Here is a 14,924-nt window from a genome sequence, read left to right as displayed (position 1 = left end):
TAAGGGTAGGAAACTCCAAGACTTAATGTAGCCACTACTTGCTACAACTTCATATTTCATCTTTAAGCTTGTATGCTTTCTTCATGGCAGAGGGTTCCCAAAAGATCACCATGCCTCATCCTAACCTGTAATCCCTAACCCCACTACTCTCCTACCTGCCCTCCCCACCAAATTCAGTTCCTTCAACCTTTCAGGCACTATTATTCAACCAGGTGATGTTTACGTTCACTGCTTCTTTCAAGCGCTTGGTAGTATAAGACTGTGTAAAATAAAGCAAAACAAGGCCATTTCATATAAAACAGATATGGTCTTACTGGGCAAAAAGGAGGGAAAAAAAGTTTCTGAAAAAGTCACATCTTCAGTGCACTCTGGGACCATGGAACTGGGAGACTGACTTCCATGGTTCTAGCAGGACGTACTCTGAAAGAGCAGAAGACCACAGCCCACATGCAGAAGACAAGACAAACGAGTTTTTATTTATTCAAGGGTACACTTCCAGGTGTAGAAAGAGGCCACATGTTAAAAAAAAGAAAATTAAACATCTGTTAACCAAGTGCTACATTTAATGAAAACCACCTAAGATAGAAAAAGAAACATAAGACAGCCCCTGACAACCAGCCATCCAGAGCTGAGTTTCTCCCACAGAGCACCTCCTCTTCAACGAAATCACTGGATACCATTGGAGAGCAGGTCACTGTTGTTGAAGCAGCAGAGCTGAAGGTGCTGTCAAGAGTCAGCAGACTCGTTGGCCAGATGCACTGAACTCAATGAGGCACTTGATGAGTAACCTGTGGATGTAATGTTCCAGCTCAATGGAAGCGTTTTGGAACCTTTCCTCCATTGTGAGGGCAATAACCCTAGGGCAAGTTATTAGACATCCCTAAGCAACCTCCCTCAGGTCCTGTCTGGCTGGACCTTCCTTATTCTAATAGCAAAAACCAACGAAGACAGTTAAATCAATCCCTATAGTCCCACTCTCTCTTCTTTCCTTCAACCTTTTTTACAAAGGATATTACAAAGGCAACAGTTCTGAGCTCTCAGGAAATAGGGTCTTTGACGCTTTTACAGGCTGAGAGACATAAAACAGCAGTCTTGAAATTCCTTTCACCTTAGGCACTGATTTAGTTTCAGGTGTGATTTATCCTCCAATTCTTTCCTCCCTCCACCCATGCCCTCTCAACCCCAGAGAGACATACGATCTGTACTGGGATTTCCCAGCAGAAGAGACTTTGGTTTGCATCATCCTGAAGTTGCCATTCCACCACCAGTTTTATCTGGAGAAAGAGAAAAATAATTGAGAAAAATGAAAATAGGACTTGACCTCTATCCATAATTGGCTTAACTATAAATCCTAGATGTAGTAGCAAACTTCCTAACTCCTCATACTTTTTTTCTTAAATCATGAAGGCTGCTTAGCATGGAGGCACAGCCTACGGCCTTAAGAGACTGAACGAAATTATACTTACAATTTGATGCTAGCAGTACCATATACTAACTCGGTTAATTTATCAAATGTAATTTCGAAAGCATTCTTTTCTTAGATCAATGGCACATAAATGAAGTGATATAGTTTGGATATTTGTCCCTTTGAAATTTCATGTTGAAATGTGACCTCCAATGTTGGAGGTGGGCCTAGTGGGAGGTATTGGATCATGGAGGCGAATCCCTCCATGAATGGCTTAGCACCATCCCCTTGGCGATGAGTGAGTTCTCACTTAGTTCACACGAGATCTAGCTGTTTAAAAGAATCTGGGACCTCCCTCTTTTCTTTGTTGCTCCAGTGCTGGCCATGCAACACGCTGGCTCCGCTTTGCCTTCTGTCATAACAGCAGGCTTCCTGAGGCCTCACCAGAAGCAGATGCTGGCACTATGCTTCATGTACAGCTTGCAGAACCACAAGCTGATCAAACCTCTTTTCTTTGTAAGTTACCCACTCTTAGGTATTCCTTGATAGCAGTGCAAATGAACTAACACATGAAGGCTTACATGAATAATTTTGCATTTAAGCAATTTCTCATTTTTTTTTTTCTTTTTTTTTTTTTTTTTTGGTGAGACGGAGTTTCCCTCTTGTTACCCAGGCTGGAGTGCAATGGCGCGATCTCGGCTCACTGCAGCCTCTGCCTCCTGGGTTCAGGCAATTCTCCTGCCTCAGCCTCCCGAGTAGTTGGGATTACAGGTACGCGCCACCATGCCCAGCTAATTTTTTTTTTTTTTTTAATTTTTAATAGAGACGGGGTTTCACCGTGTTGACCAGGATGGTCCCAATCTCTTGACCTCATGATCCACCCGCCTCGGCCTCCCAAAGTGCTGGGATTACAGGCTTGAGCCACTGCGCCCGGCCAATTTCTCATGTATTTGGCAATCTGATCCAGCTTTTCTCCAATGTACCCATGAAGAGCAGAGAGTAAAAAAAAAATTAGATTCTTAGGTATAAGGAAACTTTCTTGTTAGCTAGAAATGGGAATGTCAAAGCACAAAGGATGGCTCAGAGAAGTCTGTAGCTGTATGAATCGTTTTAAGGATGACAAACCTTTGTAGCAATATACTTTCAGTTAACGCCCTTAAACTGCTTTGAATAATGTACTCTATCAGAAATTCCTGCCTTGACTTGTTACATTCATACCATGTGAGCCGTCCCTTCCAATTCTTAATAACTCACTGACACTCTGCAGGTCCTTTCTTATGTGGACATTAGCTTACTTATCACTAGTTACTACTTCTCTTTTATACTGTAACGTTTCTTCACAATGGAACATTTGAGTGGCAATGATCCTCAAGTTCTTGAAACTTGTGAGTTTTTCCAGACTAGTATATATTAACTGCTGCTTCATTTAGTGCTTAAAGAGTTTGAACTGTTTTTCAGATTAAATGTAGTTCATTTAACAGACAATAATTACCATATATTAAGTATCTACTACATATCAGGCTCTGACTAGTCACTGCATACGTAACTGAGGTTCAAACATGCCCATGGTTATATGGGTACTCTGCAAATTCATCTATAAATCTGTCCCTCACCTCTAAGGCCTCCAACATCCCTTCAGCAGAGACACCCTATATTTGAGGCTCTTTAGAATGTCCTTTAATTACTTACCTTTCCTAGAAAATAAATGGCCAGATATTGCTCCTAACTTCTAGTTGATTTCCTTTCAAGAAATGTGGCTCTTTTTCTTCACGGAAAAAGGCTTTATTTCCTCTATTCTTACCAAAATTCATATCTTTAATACAGGTCCACTCCAGCAGGATCTACCTTACAAGTGCTTGGTAGAAAAAGAGGTAGATACAGCAGGGGTGGGTCGGAAGTGAAGGTGGGGATTGGAGGGGAGGAAGGAGGGTGGAAAAAGCTACCGCTCTGCCATGGAGCTACCAAACTGCTGCTCTGTTGTTTTGTTAAGAGATTAATGGAGAAACCAGGATTTTCTAATGACAATGTTAAGATAATTTGGATCTTTAACTGTTTGGTACCTGGCTAAAATCTTTTAACATTGTACAAGCTTTGGAGTTATAAGACCCAGCTCAAAACCTGGGCTGTACTACTTCTTTGTGGAGTGGACTCTGTTCATATTGCATGACCTCAGAGGCTCCAATTTCTTCAGCTGTAAAATAGAGATAAAATAATCTCTACATAGGATGGTCATGAGAACCAAATGAAATATGGTATATAAAAATGGCATCGGCTGTTACTGTAGAGCTGGAGCAGGAGCCACAGTGGAGAGCAGGGGAAGGAACATGGGGAGGAGGAGAAGGGGAAGGAGGAGGGGGAGGAGGAGGGGGAGAAGTGGGAGTGGGAGGGGAGGAGAAGGCGGCGGCGGCACCCAGACTGGGGGATCGTCATTATTTAAACAGACCACATCATGCATGAGTACAAGGTAGTGGTCCTTGGTTCAGGAGGCATTGGGAAGTCTGCTCTGATGGTTCAGTTTGTTCAGGGAATTTTTGTGGAAAAATATGACCCAACGATAGAAGATCCCTACAGAAAGCAAGTTGAAATTGATTGCCAACAGTGTACGCTTAAAATCCTAGATACTGCAGGGACAGAGCAATTCACGGTAATGAGGGATTTGTATATGAAGAATGCCCTAGGTTTTGCAGTATCATATTCTATTACAGCTCAGTCCACATTTAATGACTTACAGGGAACAGATTTTACTGGTTAGGGACACAGAAGATGTTCCAATGATTTTTGTTGGCAATAAATGTGACCTGGAAGATAAGCGAGTAGTTGGCAAAGAACAGGGTCAGAATTTAGCAAGACGGTGGTGTAACTGTGCCATTTTAGGATCTTCTGCAAAGTCAAAGATCAATGTTAATGAGATAGTTTATGACCTAGTCAGACAGATAAATAGAAAAACACCAATGGAAAAGAAGAAGCTTAAAAAGAAATCACGCCTGCTGCTCTAGGCCCATAGTCAGCAGCAGCTCTCAGCCAGGTTGCAGGAATGGAGAACTATTGCCTAACTGGAAAATGCCAGCACTCCAGACTTCAAAAAATACATCTGAAGAGGCTTCTCCTATTTTATATATTATGGGAAAAATTTAGATCTTATATTGGTTTGCACAAGTTCCCTGGAGAAAAAAAATTGCTCTGTGTACATCTCTTGGAAAATAAGACATGATAGATATGAAAATATACTTGGCTCTAATATGATTATGCAAAAGAGCATGGATGCATTTCAAATGTTAGATATTTGCTACTATAGTCAGATGATTTCATATTGACGTTTTTATCATGATTCCTCCCTATCAAGCATGATAATGTTGAACCATTATACTTTATATCTATAATGATATTGATTAGGATGTCCCCTCAAACTCATTGCAGCAGATAACTTTTTTGAGTCACTGACTTCATTTTATATTTTAAAAATTATGGAATGTCGGCCACGCGCAGTGGCTCACGCCTATAATCTCAGCACTTTGGGAGGCTGAGGTGGGCAAATCACGAGGTCAGGAGTTCAAGACCAGCCTGGCCAACATGGTGAAACCCCAACTCTACTAAAAATACAAAAATTAGCTGGGTATGGTGGCATGTGCCTGTAATCCCAGCTACTCCTAAGGCTGAGGCAGGAGAATTGCTTAAACCAGAACCAGAAAGGCAGAGACTGCAGTGAGCCGAGATTTCGCCACTGCACTCCAGCCTGGGATACAGAGTGAGACTCTGTTTCAAAAAAAAAAAAAAAAAAATTATGGAATATTATCTGTCATTATATTCTAATTAAAATTGTGCATAATGCTTTGGAGAAATGGGGTCTCTTACAGGGAAAAAAAAACCCTGAGATAACAGTTCTATGGCTTTCAAAGCTAAAATATACAATATACTAAACCAACTCTAATATTGCTTCTTGTGTTTTAATGACAGATTAAATTACAGCTGTTATGGATGATTAAATTTTAGTACATTTTTGAAAAAAAAAAATGGCATCATTATGCCCAGGCATAATGGGTCCCCATGGGAGAAGCCACCCTCCCTTCCACCTGGCTCGGAGCAGGATGAGGTGTGGGAGCAGCTGATGCATGGGAGGCCATCAGGTCATAGTGAAAGAATGAAGAGACACAGAGAAAAACATCTGCCCTACCTCCTGACACCTAACGCTCCCAGCTATTTCCTGTCTCTCAGGCTTCCGCTTCTTTATCATAGAGATAAGGAGCCCTTTACCCTGTCTCTGCTTCTTGCCCGCTGCCCTCTGATCTCTAACCCAAGCCCTCTCGTGTGCTCAACAATGGTATCACTTACAGAGGGATATTCACTTTTCACTGGTAGTTTATTCAGGTAGCTATAGGTCTTGTCTTTTTGGATGGGGCAGTTAATGCCACTCTTACAGCCATCAGACTCAGGAATGGGAAAGGGAACTGGGACGCCCATCAGGATGCCATGCACCACGGCCTTGCTGCTTTTAGATTGAGTATCTAAGAGAAAAAAGAGAGAATCAGATGCAAAGAAAACAACCTATTTTCAAACTCTAAATCGAAAATTCAGAAATAATCACAAGCAACAGATTCTTAGGGCCTATTTCTCTCTGTAGTTGTGCTTGGTATTAGCACAGTGCAAGCATTTACTCCAAACCTAATTATGCAAAAAAAAAAAAAAAAAAAAAAGCAATCAGCAGTTGTTTTCTTTGCTCTTAACCTTGTTTTTCATGGCCCTTCATAGTTTCTTAGGAGAATCAGAGATACCTGGATAAATAACCTTATCCAACGAGGCCACTGATTTTCGGCAGTAAACTTTGTTTGCTATTTATATCAGCTTCTGTCAAAGTATATTGTGTGTCTTGAATGTCATGGTCTGTAACAACAGTGAAAGAGGTAACCCTTTATAAATTGGGTTAGATTAGCCTGGGTGCAATAGCTCATGCCTGTAATCCCAGCATTTTGGGAGGCTGAGGTGGGTGGATCACATGAGGTCAGGAGTCTGAGACCAGCCTGGCCAACATGGAGAAACCCTGTCTCTACTAAAAATACAAAAATTAGCTGGGTGCTGCATGCCTATAATCCCAGCTGCTCAGGAGGCTGAGATGGGAGAATCACTTGAGCCCAGGAGGCAGAGGTTGCAGTGAGCCAAGATCGCACTACTGCACTAAAGCCTGGGTGACAGAGTGAGACTCCGTCTCAAAAAAAAAAAAGAAAGAAATTGGGTAAGATCAGAAAGACATGCATTTCTTCATAAACTTTACCGTCCACATCACAAGATGGCCAGGAGGAATAAAGGTATAAAATTAGGGCAATCAGATTTATGAGCTATTAGGGTATTTTGGAGATCCAGAAAATTGGTTCTGTGTCTTTCTGTCTGGGTTGGGGATGACTTGTTTAAAAGGCTTTTTTGTTTGTTTGTTTTGTTTATAGTCCAGAGAGAAAATAGGGAGCTAGTACTTAGAGCTGTCTTTAGGCTTATGAACAAATGATAACAGGAACTTTGAGGTTTCTTATTAGACTGTCTAGTCTAGTTTTACAGTACAGAAAATGAGGAAAGGATTAAAGGAAGATGCCCTCCTTAGGAATAAAGATTTTACATTTGTCTAGATTCTTACCAAGCTCAAAGTCATGTGGTACAAGAAAGCAACAAGTTCCAATAATATTTCTGGAATATTACTGAAGAAAGCTCAGATTTCTTGGCTGTTTCTTGGGTCCCCAGTGGGTTCCCTAAATCTTAAGGAGGCTGTTAAGTATTAATTGCACCTTTATTTTCAGGTGTAATGTAGACTTAATAGCTGAAAGATATTACTGCTTAAAATAACAATTTGGAGGAGTTCTAAAGCTTGCAGAATTAAGGTCCATACTAACACTCTGCAGTCTGTAGCTAAACAGAGCTGACATTTCCATCAAAGCCTGGTATACAATATGGGTCAAGACATGACAGATAAAAGCCAAGCTGTTTTCTCTAACCTGAGACACATGGACATCTCCCTGTTTGCTTAAAGGGAATCTGGGAGCCATCGACCCTGTATGAAAAGGTTGTCCAAGGGCACAATGAATCCCAGCTTTGCACGAGTTGCAAAAGAAGTCATAGAATTTGTGACTGCCAATCCCCCTCCCCTCCATTCTCACACTCATTCCAACATTTGATATTTAGGTTATGCTTTAACATGAATTTGAGGTAAGAGTCATTTTACGCACTGCTGGTGAAGGTGACATTGACACTGTATGACTGTCCTTTGCTTAGTTGGCACGGCTGAGTGGGGCATGGGCTCACATTCACTTCCTTTATAACTCCATCCACAGAACCTGCAAAAGAAAAATGAATTGAATAGGAGAATAGGAGGAGAAGTAAACCAGCTAGACTGTCCACTACCAAATGGGAAGGTGCTCTGCTCTCCCAGTTAGGGTGAACTCGTTCTCCTTGGACTGCTTCCCAGGATGGAACCTTTAAAAATAATGCCCAATTAGAAGTCATCTTGCTGCTGAAATCATAGCCTCTAATTCAGATGATAAAGAAGCTAGCTGGTGTTCTGACCAAGAGAAAGTTAATATTTGTCAAACTAAATAATATTGAGACTATATCCATAAATGATTATATTAAAGATCATATTATTTGGAGAAACTCCAAATGTTTCTAGAGTCTTGTCTTGCATTCTTAATGGTAAGGGTCACGGTTTTAACCTAAACCTTGAAAATGTTTGCTTCAACCTTCCTTTTGATTCAGATATTCCATTTTCCCTTTCTTTTTCTAGTACATAGATTAGAATGTAAATTTGATGAAAGTTGTTCACGACCGGAAAAACTGGACTTTTTTTTTTTTTTTTGAGACAAGGTCTCTGTCACCCAAGCTGGATGCAGTGGCACAATCTCAGTTCATTGCAGCTTCAACTTTCCCAGGATCAAGTGATCCTCCTGCCTCATCTTCCCAAGTAGCTGGAACAATAGGCACGCACCACCACACCTGGCTAATTTTTGTGTTTTACAGGGACAGGGTTTTACCACGTTGCCCAGACTGATCTCAAACTCCTGGGCTCAAGCAATTTGCCTGCCTCAGCTTCCCAAAGTGCTGGGATTACAGGTGTGAGCCACTGCACATGGCCAAAAGCCGTACTTTATGCAGAAATAGCTAGAAAGCAAACCTAGAACCTGAACCTCCGAGGAGGAAGACCAGAAATGACTTATACCATCTTTCTACCCCAAGTTCTACAGTGCAAACACTGATTTAGGGAGTCTGTTACTATTGGTTGGAAAGTCTGCCAGATCCCAGAACAGACTGAACCTTTCTTGAATGTGGCTTCAAGAGTTTTTAGTTTCTGAATCATTCATTTTTAGACCCTATGGAAATTGTACCTTGAGTAGCAAGGATGAAGGAAAACAGAGGCATCTGAAAGAAAACATCTCACAACAATGGGTTTTATCACCCTGGTTTTAGGGGTTAGAAGCCAGAAGAGCAAAGATTACTGAGACTTGTCCAAGGTCAAATTGCCTGGAAGGGGCAGATCCAGGACTCAATGGATGGGCCTGACTTGGAAGCCCTTGTCACTGGAACCTGAAGGAAGCTAGGAAGCTTTAAATACATAGCCATGGTGACGAATGGAAGATACCTCAAGGAAATTCCCATCTGATAACAACTTGAGGACTCTGGATAAAAATCCAGGCTCAAACTCAACTTTTCAGGTTTCTGAATTCAGCATCACCTCTTTGCCCCTCACCATGATTCTCTTTCTATCTTAGAGGTTCAACCCCTATATCCTCTGTGATTTTCAGTGATTAATATCTTCTATCCAGATTTTGTACCTTTTCCCTTAAACTTCTGGTAAATCCTTTGCCCAGTTTTTGCCTTCTTGAAATCTCTTCATTTTTTCACCCCAACCTGACTTCCTAGAGAAATAAGCAGTACTATTAAAGGGATGGATGAAACAATGCAAAGTATCAGAATATCCAGTCTTGGCTTTTAAAATTAGGCTGATTTGGCTGGGCACAGTGGCTCATGCCTGTAATCCCAGCACTTTGGGAGGTTGAGGCAGGTGGATCTCCTGAGGTCAGGAGTTCAAGACCAGCCTGGCCAACATGGCAAAACCCTGTCTCTACTAAAAATACAGAAATTAGCCGGGTGTGGTGGCACACGCCTGTCATCCCAGCAACAAAGGAGGCTGAGGCAGGAGAATCGCTTGAACTCAGGAGGCAGAGGCTGTAGTGAGTTGAGATTGCACCACTGCACTCCAGCCTGGGCAACAGAGCAGACACCATAACAAAAAATAAAATAAAATAAAATAAAAAACCAAAGAGGCTGATTCCAGAAGCCTACTTACTTCCAAGTAAGTGGACTATGGAATTTAAGAGGAACTACCACTTAACACTTAATAGAGGAATGACCCTAAACAGAAGAACTACCTCACCTCTGAACTAAGAATGACCCTTAAGAGAGGAACTACCTTCCACTTCTGAGCTGGGAACTGCACCATTTCCACTGCACTTCTGCAGTTTCTTCAATTATTTAGTCCTGTTCTTTAAGGCCCACTTATGAGTCATGAACTATTCTGGCTCCAAAAACAACATGAAGTGCCTTAAATCTTGACTACAGTTGTTAAGACTTGGATTTTTCCAAGAATCAAGGGGATTGAAGAGGACGACAGAGGTTAAGGTCTTTATAGTTTCAACACAAGCTTAGGGCACAAGTTAAACTTAACTCCAAACAGTGCTGACTCACACAGCCAAGATGGCAGAAGTGCCAGCTGTGTTAAAGAAGAATACTGCTACCTGAGTCTGGGTTTCATTTCCTCCGAAATATTTACTTGGCCAAGGTCTACATAGCTGCTGGAATGATATATCTGCAAATGCTGCATATGTTTAAAAAATAAGGGTAAGATGTAGGAAGGTACTAGAAAGAGTCAAAAACAGGATTTATCCCTGGGAAGTCTCAAAACAAATAAAGGTTTTTCTTTTTTCTTTTTTTTCCTCCAGACATCCACTGGGGAGAAAAAGTTTTTAAAAATTAAAAAACTTTTAAAAAAAGAAATAGGATTCATCTGCTTACCTGTTTTTTCCAAGCAGTTTCAAAGACTGATTTATGATTCATAAACTAGGTATAGCTCGAGAGTCTTTAATAGAAGAGAATAAAGCACTGAAGAGTAACGCTAGACACTCTCTATAAATCTCCGAACTAAAAACTCTTCATATTTGATAGGTAAAGGAGAACTGACCAAATGATGAAGTACACAGAGCCAGCTCCCCTGCTCTGTATCCTGGGCGGGGTGTATCAGGACAGTCATACCCTCACCCTTCCTCCCTTCTCAACACCAGATTTAAAGCAGCACACATGTGGCACAAGCCATCACTCAAATCATACAGCTACCATTTCCATGTGGAATCTTGAGGCTGGCTCTCCAAAACTGTTCCTACCTCTCCCCACCATCTTTCAGTCTCGTTCTAGTGTCTCTCCAATCTGTGGTCTCCAAACTGTGACTGTATACCACTATCAATGAGAACAATTTTAAGCACACATCTGCAATCTACAGATGTATACTCGATTTTAGGAACCTGTGTTCTCTAAAATAAGTGTGTGGGTTTTTTTTTTGGTTTAATCTCAGTCTAACCAAGGACAAAAGTACTATTTGTATATAATAAATGCTTGACCAAAAAAAGTTTAAATAAAGTCTTTAAAAATCCCATTTCCTCATCCAGGCCCCAGAGACTGGGCAGTTGAATGGGACAGAATAGAAGTGAACTACCTGGTAACAGTGCCTGTAACAGGGTAAGTTCAGTTTGGCCATTCAGCCATCATTGCTGAGAGGCAGACTCTGGTGCCTGATGCCTGGGTTTGAAATCTCACTATCTCTGCTACTTACTGTATAGTCTCAAGGCAAGATAATTAACCTCTCTGGGGACACTAGAGTAGCTGAGCTAAAATAAATACGGATCTTAGATAAGTGTTTGGAATACAGTGATATATATTTATTATTATTACCACATCATGAATTTAATCTAGAGGAGCTCCTCCTGGGTAGGTTAGCAAGTTCCCTTCTGACACAAAAGCTGGCCTTTTACTTCAAATATACTCCGTGGATAGACATTATGTTTCCAGCCAACAGGATGGACTTTTTGTCTCAAAAGTAGAATGCATGAAGACAGAGGCAAACTGCAGGTTGAGAGTACTTTATCTGCTATGCAGTCAGTCACCAGATTAGCTCAGTACTATAAAAGAATGAGATGAACTGAGAAATCCAAGTAGATGTTCTTTGCTGCCTGTGGCTGCCCTTGGGTAGAATAGTCTCTTTAACTCTATCATCACATTGACCAACACTGCTCCAGCTAGGTCGGTAAATAGTACCTTGCAATCCTTTACCCCTCAGCCTGCTTCTCCATCATAGCAAAGTTCTCACACTGTATACACTCTTAAGCATCCAAAACAGTCTGAGAAGCACTCTCTTCCACTCCAACCCATTTTTGGTGAATAGAAAAAAAAAAAAAAAAAAAAAATCCCAAACTTCAATCAACAATCTATTGAAAATCAGTACTAATGTTAAGGCTTTCAATGTCCAGCTTCTACCTGCTTCTTTCAAGGCTAGGTTACATAATCTAGTAGGAAGTAAGTAAAGGGTAGTACTTGTAACTCTTTCATCCAGTTTTCTGCTGACAAGAGGTTCTTAGACTTCCAGTGTCAATAGAACAAACTCCTCAGCTGTAACCTGCAAACATTATGAAACTAGTTTGCTTAGCCCCATTTCTCACTTGAAGAAATCCCACCCCAGGGAAGGTGGGTGTAGAGTGGAACACAAAAATCTTTTGATGTGGGCGCTGAAGTTTTTACATCATGTTTCCCAATTCAAAAGTAAATTAAAAATCTGCAGCTGAAACCCTCCTTCCCTTTAAAAACTTCTTCCCATGGGTGTACTCCTGCTTTTACAAATGGATAGAATAATTTCTGGATTTATTTTCCTTCTTTTTTTGGAAACCCAAAGTGGCTCACAAAGATCCACGTTTCCTACCACTTAGTGGGTGTGACAATGTGGGCAAGTTACTCTATGTGCTTCACTTTCTTCTTCTGTAAGGTAGCTTGTGAGGATGGAATGAGTTATTAAAATTAAGAGTTTCCTCATCCACATGCCGGCCACTAAGTTCAATGAAGGGAAAGCCAGTAATTGGAAGTGATAATAGCTTTCAAGTGCCAGTCTCCTGAATCAATGGCATTTAAGTGTTAGTAGGCCAGCAGTCTATTCCTTAATCAATCCTGTCCCCTAATCCCCAACTTTGCTTTTGCCTCAACATGAATTGTTATGACATAGGGGAAAAAGTAATTCCATCTAAAATAATTCCATCTATGTTTTCAACACATTTCATTGAGCAGTTACTATTACCTGGGCACTGGATATAAAGCAGCAAACTTATGAAATCGCCTTTGCAAAAATCATAACTGAGGAAATTATGTCAGGAAAAAAAAAATCAGATCTAACCTACCCCATCTTCCTTCTAACCGCAAAACTGTCTTTGTTCATTCCTGGGTGTAGGCTGAATTAGCTTTGGAGAGGAATTTATAGTTTCAACTCTGAAAGGAAATGGATAATAGCCCTTTCCTGAAAAAGGAAAAGGGGGGACAAGTCTTGCCTGGGGACAAGTCTACCTTTGCAGGACTAAGAGATTAGCTACAAGGATAGATATCATGATCTAGGGGCCGTGCAACCTCTGGCTGCAAAAGTCTGAACATCCCCAAACTGCTCCCGGTAATAGTATCACTATCGCAAAACCTAAGGTCAGTGCTTGAGATACTTTGCAGACCCTGCATTCCGATGCAGCAAATTACACCACCCAGAAGTCAGCAAGAAGAACTGACTTCGACCCCCTATAATTTTATCTGCAACCCGACCAATCAGCACTCCCCACTTTCCGAGCCCATACTGGCCAAATTATCCTTAAAAACTCTACTGAAAGTCATATTACAAAAGGTTTGCTTTCTTTGTTATTTATCGTAAATTATAATCGTTAAGTGTTTGGAAGATAATTTTTGAATCATAAAGTCAGCATAGCTTCATTTGACTTCTCAATAATCTTGATACTAGAAGCAATAAAAGAACCATTATAAAAAATAAAATAAAAAACTCTGGTCCCCGAATGCTCGGGGAGACTGATTTGAGTAACAATAAAACTCCGGTCTCCCTCACAGCCAGCTCTGCGTTTTCGCATTGCAAATCCCCTGTCTTGATAAATCGGCTCTGTCAAGGGCAGTGAGCAAGGTGAACCCATTGGGCAGTCACACTTACTCTGGTTTCCCATTCTGCTGCGTGACTTTAGGTAGGCTACCCAATATCCCTGGAATTCAATGATTCACTATATGATCTCCGTGCTTCCTTTCCACTCACAGATCTTACAAATCGGTTTCATGCCTCTTTCATTGATAGTTGCATTTCTCCACCTCCACCTCTGAACAAAATTGCTCGGGTTCTGTTCCGACAATTCTATAGACTCGACTCAATGAAGGCACTCAGAATTTCTACCACTGTTGTATATTCCAACAAAGATTCCAACCACAGCGGCGAGAGGGAGTTATGTGTCACAAGCTGTGATTAGAGACACAATGAAATTTATACAAGGAAAAACTGATTAAGAATCACAAGATTCCATAGCTAGCCCAAAGGAAGTGTTATTTATAACAATAAATGATGAAAAAGGGAAATTGACTTTTGACTTATCAGCAAAAGGGAAATTAAAAGAAAAGCAAAGGGAGTTAGAAGGGGGAGGTGGGATTCCAAAGCATAAATAAAAAGAAGTTCTGTGAGCCACTCCTCCACCGGCCCTGGATACAGCCCTTCTGTTGTCTGCCCTACAAACTTTAGGAAACTTCAGCAAAAGGCCCCCCTCCTGGAGTTTCAGAAACTCCAAAACACGTGTTCTAAGGAAAAAGACAAAAGTTGTGTGTGGTCCGGTTTCATGAAGCCCGGCGCCTTCTCCCCCCACCCAGCCCACTCCAGTTAGGGTCCAGGGCTGAGCCTGGCCGCCCGAGGGACCCGCCCAACCCAGCCCGGGGGGGTCTCAGCGCGAGGGTCCGACGGGGGCTTCCGCAGAGGGCGCGGGAACCTCGGGGCGGGCCCGGGGCTCACCGCAGTCCTTGAACTGCACTGGTTCGGCCTGAGCGGCTGCGCTGAACGCCAAGAGCAGGAATGCAGCGGCCGGGAAACTCATCGCGGATAACGAAGTTCCAAGCTCGGGGAAGAAGCGGCAGCCGCCCGCGGTCACAAGACAAACCTGTGAGGGCGGGCCCGGGGAGGAGCCTAGTCAGGCGACCTGTCACCAGTAACCGTGGCTGACGCCCGCCCGCGCCCCGCCTCCGGCTCGGGGGAGCCAGCTCCGGCCCAGTCGGGCCCAGAAGCCGGTAGTCTCCGCCCATGCCGTCCCCTCACAGGCCAGGCCCGCCGGGACCCACCTCCGCCTCACCCGCCTAGCTACTCCCCTGCCCGTTCCTTCCCTTTAGAGCTCCTCCCCGACTTTATGGGTGCGTCCCCGCTGCCGCCGTCGGG

The 14,924-nt window shown here is 42.2% G+C and overlaps 1 protein-coding gene and 1 pseudogene across 1 annotated transcript; one reads left to right on the top strand and one right to left on the bottom strand.

The window, feature by feature from the left end:
* Positions 1 to 448: 448 nt before the first annotated feature.
* NPC2 (NPC intracellular cholesterol transporter 2) lies at positions 449 to 14,827 on the bottom strand. The gene is made up of 5 exons (XM_003924543.3): positions 14,508 to 14,827; positions 7,612 to 7,719; positions 5,735 to 5,907; positions 1,197 to 1,274; positions 449 to 788 (listed from the first exon to the last, which is right to left on the bottom strand). The coding sequence occupies exons 1-5, from the start codon at positions 14,587 to 14,589 to the stop codon at positions 765 to 767; spliced, it is 465 nt and encodes a 154-aa protein (XP_003924592.1). The 5' UTR covers positions 14,590 to 14,827; the 3' UTR covers positions 449 to 764.
* Positions 3,822 to 4,452, top strand: LOC101039988 (ras-related protein Rap-1A pseudogene; annotated as a pseudogene).
* Positions 14,828 to 14,924: the final 97 nt, after the last annotated feature.

Source organism: Saimiri boliviensis, chromosome 2 (assembly GCF_048565385.1).
Source record: "Saimiri boliviensis isolate mSaiBol1 chromosome 2, mSaiBol1.pri, whole genome shotgun sequence".
In the NCBI taxonomy this organism is placed as follows: Eukaryota; Metazoa; Chordata; class Mammalia; order Primates; family Cebidae; genus Saimiri; species Saimiri boliviensis.
Note: the sequence above shows the minus strand (reverse complement) of the source record. Positions and strands in the feature narration are given on the sequence as shown.

Bases quoted from the DNA above. Each gene is read 5' to 3' on its own strand.
- NPC2 (XM_003924543.3), bottom strand. From the start codon at position 14,589: ATGAGTTTCCCGGCCGCTGCATTCCTGCTCTTGGCGTTCAGCGCAGCC. The intron at 7,720-14,507 runs GTGAGCCCCGGG...TTTCTTTTGCAG, and splicing joins AGTGCAGTTCAAGGACTGCG to GTTCTGTGGATGGAGTTATA. The intron at 5,908-7,611 runs GTGCGTAAAATG...TTTTTCTCTTAG, and splicing joins CAATGTCACCTTCACCAGCA to ATACTCAATCTAAAAGCAGC.